Source organism: Suricata suricatta, chromosome 11, assembly GCF_006229205.1.
Source record: "Suricata suricatta isolate VVHF042 chromosome 11, meerkat_22Aug2017_6uvM2_HiC, whole genome shotgun sequence".
NCBI lineage: Eukaryota > Metazoa > Chordata > Mammalia > Carnivora > Herpestidae > Suricata > Suricata suricatta.
This window is the reverse complement of record NC_043710.1, coordinates 6,422,987-6,429,059: the sequence shown is the minus strand read 5'-3', so window position 1 is coordinate 6,429,059 and position 6,073 is coordinate 6,422,987. Positions and strand designations below refer to the sequence as shown.

The following is a 6,073-nucleotide window of genomic DNA, read 5'->3' as shown; positions in this document are numbered from 1 at the left end:
GGAAGGAAGGAAAGGTTGCCTCAGGACCACTGGCCTAGCAAGGAGACCGGTAGGATGTGTGTGGGCATGCCCCCAAGTCTGGCATGGTGGGCACAGGTGCCTGGCTGGTAGATGAGTGAGGGATGGGATTCCACGACCTTGAGGCGCCCACTGCCTCCCCCACCCTCCTCCCAGCTCCTTCCAAGCTTAGCTGGAATTCCGCCACTGGAGAGTCATTCCTTTGTTTCCTGTTAAGCTGCAGGTGCTCAGGGAGGGGCAAGATGTCCGGTCTCTGTGGCTCAGTGTGACTGACCTAGGGTGTCCGGTCCTGGGGTGGGGTTTCCTGAGTGAGGGCCTGGGCTGGGAGTTGGGACTCTGCCTGTCCTGCATGCTCCTTCCTGCTCCCTCCTGCCGGGCCCCCTCCTTCTCTCCTCGCCCTGCCCAGGATGGAGAATGCCCCGCCCCCCCAGGCCTCCCAGCTGTGGCTCCGCCCCTCCCTGGCCCATTTCCCACCTGCTCAGCCCCTGCCCGGCCTAGGCAATGGGAGAGGGGGTGCTCATCTGGTTACCCTCTGGATGACCTTGGACAGATTTCTCTTTTGCCTTCTGTGCTCTGATTCTACATCTGGGCTCTCACGTCCACGTTCGAGGCCAATCCCCTAACAGCTGTGGGAACGCCGTTGAGTGCTTGCAATGCTTCCTTTTTCTCTTAAACCCATGTGACACCGCCTCCGGGGCGCATTATTTTTTCCACGTTAAAAATAGCTTACTTTTTCTGATTACATGGAGAATATGTGCACCTAAACAATACATGCTTTGATCATCAAGAATTTTAGGGGCATCTGAGTGGCTCAGTTGTTTGGGTGTCCAGTTCTTGATTTTAGCTCAGGTCATGATCCCAGAGTCGTGGGATCGAGCCCTACATCAGGCTCCGTGCTGAGCGTGGAGCCTGCTTATGATTTTACTTTCTCTCTCCCTCTGCCCCTCTCCTGGCTCGTAATCCCTCTCTCTCTCGATCTCTAAAATAAAAATGTTGCTTATTTTTTTAATTAAAACATTTTTAGGTTTATGTATTTTATTTTGAGATAGAGAGAGAGCAAGGGAGGGGCAGAGAGAGAAGGAGAGAGAGAGAGCATCCCAAGCAGGCTCCGTGCTGTCAGAGCCCAATTCAGGGCTCAAGCTCAAGACACTGTGAGATCATGACCTGAGCTGAAACCAAGAGTCAGACAGACACTTAACTGACTGAGCCAGCCAGGTACCCCTAAAATAAAAATATTTTTAAAAATTAAAAAAGAAAGAATTTGAGCTTATAAAAAAGTATGGAGAAGAAAGGCAAAGTCATTCGAAATCCTACTACTCGAGAGAATTGTCATCAACATTTTGTAACCATCCTTTCAGATTTACCAATGTCATTTTACAGTAACAGTAGCAAATATCACAGATAATTTTGACTGAGGACACCTTTCCTCCCACATCACTGACCCCACTCTCCATCCCTGCCCTCCACCCCAGTCTACATAGCCCATATGACAACCTGGTGCTGGCCTCCCAGATTCTTCTCTCCCTCTCTTTTTTTAAATGCTTATTTATTTTTGAGAGAAAGAGAGCACGAGCAGGGGAGGGGCAGAGAAAGAGGAAGACACAGAATCTGAAGCAGGCTCGAGGCTCTGAGCTGTCAGCACAGAGCCTGACAAGGGGCTTGAACCCACAAACCGTGAGATGATGACCTGAGCCAAAGTCAGACCTTAACCAACTGAGTCACCCGGGTACCCCATCTGCATGTATATTTCAATAAGAAATTTAAAAAATATTAGTAATAATACAGAGACTAGTTCTGCTGGAATTTTCTATACTATACTTGCATTTTGCTTCCCTCCCTCGGCAATCCCTTGTGCAAATCCCTCCAAAATTTTTCCGTTTCAATTTTTTTTATTTATTTATTTTTAAGTGTTTATCTTGAGAGAGATTATGAGTGGGGGAGTGGCAGAGAGAGAGGGAGAGGGAGAATCCCCAACGCAGGGCTCAATCTCACAAACCATGAGATCATGACCTGAGCCAACATCAAGAGACAGACGCTTAGCCAGCTGAGCCACCAGGTGCCCCTCTGGTTCAAACTTTAAGATGGGGGTGATAGGCCACACAGATTAAATGAGCTGTGTTCGTGAAGAACTTAGCAAAATGCCATGCACAGAGCAGAGACCACCAAAATATTTGCACCCTCCACTCCATCTTCCCCTTAGGTGCTGGGCAGGGTGGAGACACAGTAACTAGGTTGGACTCTTTCCCAGAGCTAGAAACTGCTAACCTGGAGGAGACGAGAGAAACTCCAAGGTGACCTCACTTCCAGGTGGGACAAGACTGGGCCAAACATGAGGTGTCCATCGTTTGGCCCTGCAGGCTGAATGCCTCCTGGGTGGCCAGGTCTGGCACAGACAGGTGGACGAGACAGAGGTTACAAGATCTCTCTCCTTGGTCAAGTATAGGATTGAGACAACTCTGTGAGACCCCACCCCACCCCCACAACTTGGCACTTCTGTCTTGGGGCACAGCTGATGTGCAATAGGGAGTGATGAGCAGAGCCAGGGACCCAGGGCAAGAGACCAGAGGCAGGACTTTGTATATGACTTTGGGCCCATCACTCAGGTCCCCGGGCCTCAGTTTCCCCACTCGTAGAGGGAGGGGCTCGGTGCTGGGGATCCCAGCTCTAAGTGAACACAGGCTTCTTCCCACGGGGCTTCCACAGGAGAGCAGCCCCCCTTGGGCTCCCGGGGCTGACTCAGGTGGCCCAGAAATGAGACGGATGGCTCTGACTTTTGTCCTTCTGCGCCTGACTCCTACCTTTGGTGTTTCAGCTCTTCAGCCCCGGACCCAGGAGACTCGAGAACAAGACCAGAGAAAGTGTTGCTGCGCACAAGCACCGCACCTTTCTGCTGCTTTCACCAGAGCACTTTCAACTCTTCTGGGAGAAACTGATCATTGTAATTTCAGCCCTCTGACTTCACTGATCATTAATCGTCCTCTTTCTCATTCCTTGGGCCAACTTCGGTCACACCCCACGCCCTTGTCTTAGCCCTTGGGCAAGTTTTGGGTGTCTGAAAACCTCCCTCTGGGTGTCCCTGGCTAAGGTGGTGAGGGAGGCAGCTGGAGGCCCTGGTCCCCGAGGGTGCGCTATCCCCAGTCCCCGCAGCCAGGCCCCGGCGCTGAGATCGTGATGTCCACCAAAGTGCCCATCTATCTGAAGCGGGGGAGCCGCAAGGGCAAGAAGGAGAAGTTGCGGGACCTGCTGTCCTCGGACATGATCAGCCCACCGCTGGGGGACTTCCGACACACCATTCATATCGGCAGTGGCGGTGGCAGCGACATGTTCGGTGACATCTCCTTCCTGCAGGGCAAGTTCCACCTCCTGCCAGGGACGGCAGTCGAGGGACCTGAGGAGGAGGGCACCTTGGACCTCCCCTTCCAGTTCACCCGCACCGCCACGCTGTGTGGCCGGGAGCTCCCCGACGGGCCATCCCCTCTGCTCAAGAACGCCATCTCCCTCCCCGTCATCGGGGGGCCCCAGGCGCTCACCCTGCCCACAACCCAGGCCCCACCCAAACCACCTCGCCTGCACCTGGAGACCCCACAGCCTTCCCCACAGCCTTCCCCACAGGAGGCAGGGAGTGTGGACATCTGGAGAATTCCCGAGGCTGGCTCTGCCCACAATGGGATGACCCCCGAGTCAGAGGCCGAGGAGCCCTTCCTGTCCCATGCCAGCTCCCTGCTCTCCCTGCACGTGGACCTGGGGCCTTCCATCCTGGACGACGTCCTCCAGATAATGGACCAGGACCTGGGCCACATGCGGATCCCCACATAGGACCACGGCTGGCCAGCCCGGGTGCTCAGGATGGAGTTAATGCTGGAGATGGGGGGTGGATGGAGCCCTGGCCTGGACGTCGGGATCCCCAGGTCCCACTGTGTGGTCGCTGGCCAGTGATTTCTTTTCTTTGAGCCTTTGTTTCCCTCCTCTCACCCTCTCCCCATGGGCAGAGTGTGCCTCATTACTTCCCCTAAAGCTCACCGCGGACACCTGCGGAAGTCAGCCCAAAGTGCCCTGAGCATCCCGGGCTACCCGGGCCCCGACCGCCAACTGCCCGTCCTTCCGTCAGATCCCTTGGATGAAGGCTCCGCTGAAATGGAGTCCCTTTTCCACCTCCCTTCTGCCTCAACCCATGGGTTGCCCCGACTGGGGACGGGAAAGAGGCAGGGCACAGCCAGCCAGAACTTTGGCCTCACCGTCCTGGACTAGGAACGCGGCGTCGGTGACCCAACGTCCCTCTGCCTGTCCCCTTCACATGACCAGGAGATTCTGGTCGCAATAAAACTTGCTGCTGCTGGTAATTGTGCTCCCGGCACCCTTGACCCAGGTTTCCTCCTGAAGACAGACCAGTCTCCATGACCTGGGCTGACTCTGGGGGGAGACCCCCATTCCCAGAAGGCTTCGCGCAGGGCGGGCCCTGCCCTTTGGAAGCCTCCACCTGCTTCCAGGCCCATAGTGAGAAAGAGGCAAGAAGAAACCGAATGCGATGTAGGGAGACTAGTATTGCTTCAGGTGTTTAACAAGCGGGGGCTGAGCGCTGGTACACTCCAGGCACTGTGCTCAGGCCGCTGGGGTCTACTGGGGGAGACCCAAAAGGGAAAGAATAACCCCAAGGCCCAGTGCAAAGCACTGGCGGCTTCTCCAGCTTCCAAAGACTAAGGGAGCACACGCAGGCAGGAACGGCCAGGCCTGGGGCTGGGAGGGATCCAACAGTGCCTGTCAGCGGGCTCGTCAGCACCTACCCACGGGGCACCCAGGCGTGCTCCAGCTGCCGGGGACATCAGACACGTGATCCCTACTCTCCTGTAGCTTATATTCTAGTGGGAAAAGGTAAGCAGGTAGGGTGATTTCCAACTGTGTTGAACACTATGAAGAAAACATGATCGCGAATGCTGGGGGCAGAGGTGCAACGGGTGTCAGGGCCCATTAGGATAGATGTGATTCTGAGCCAGACCTGAGGGCTCAGGTCTTGTGCATAAGCTAAGGCACTGAGGCACCAGACTGAATGACAGGAGCCGCCATGTGGTGAAAGGAGCAAGGACCTCAGAGTCTGACCTAGCCCATGTGAGACTGTGTCCCTGTCTCTAAAGGGGAGTCAGTGGTACCTACTTTGCAGGGTTGTGGGGACAATTAGGGGTGCCATTTATGAACTGCCACGGGGACATAAAGGAACTCGGAGCTCGGGAACGAGAGGACTGGGAAGCAGGGAAGCAGCTTGGAGTCGGCTGGGAACAGCTCGGCCTGCAAGGCCGAGCGGAGGCAACGGGGAGCCGAGGACGGATTTTAAGCAGGAGAGTCACGTGTTCGGATCCAGGTTCTAGAAGGGTCCCCATGCAGGCCAATGAAAGATGGATCAGAGGTCAAAGAGGAGGAAGCCAGTGCAGGATGAGGCGGACTGGACGGGGCAGGGACAGTGAGGACGGAGTTGGGGAGAGGCTAAGGTGGGGCTTGGTGTCTGACTGGTACAGACCACGTTGGCAGCTGAAGGCAAGTTCAAGCCTCAGTTTCCCCTTCTTCCATTCTCTGCTGGTTCTTCTCCATCCTTCTGATCTGTGGATCCCAGACTCCCACGTCAACTCCAGCCTCTCCTGCCTCCAATCCCTGTGTCAGATTTCATCATGGAGGCTGAATTTGACAAGGAGGCATTTTGCTTGGCCACAGGGCTGCGTGTGTGTGTGTGTGTGCGTGTGTGTGTGTGTGTGTGTGTGTGTGTGGTGTGTGAGTAAAAATATATACAACATAAAATGCACCATTTTAACCATTTGGAAGTGCATAATTCAGTGGCATCAAGTACATTCACATTATTCTGCAACCATCACCGCCATCCATTTCAGAACTTGTCTCGTCTTCCCGAAGTGGAACTCCATACCCCCATTCTCCCTTCCCCAGCCCCCGGCACCCACCATCTACTTCCTGTCTCTGTGGACCCGACCTCTCTCAGGACCTGAAATAAGTGGGGTCACACAGTGTCTGTCCTCATGTTATTGTCTTATTTCACGTGGCATGACCTCTTTGG

At 54.7% G+C, this 6,073-nt stretch overlaps 1 protein-coding gene across 1 annotated transcript in view; it reads left to right on the top strand.

Moving 5' to 3' along the window:
* The window catches only part of CDC42EP2 (CDC42 effector protein 2), a 6,372-nt gene extending 2,014 nt beyond the window's left edge, over nt 1-4,358 (top strand). Inside the window, exon 2 of the mRNA XM_029956711.1 lies at nt 2,831-4,358. Within this exon, the coding sequence (XP_029812571.1) occupies nt 3,190-3,834 (645 nt within the window). The 5' untranslated portion in view covers nt 2,831-3,189 and the 3' untranslated portion in view covers nt 3,835-4,358. The remainder of the gene's footprint in view (nt 1-2,830) is intronic.
* Nucleotides 4,359-6,073: the final 1,715 nt, after the last annotated feature.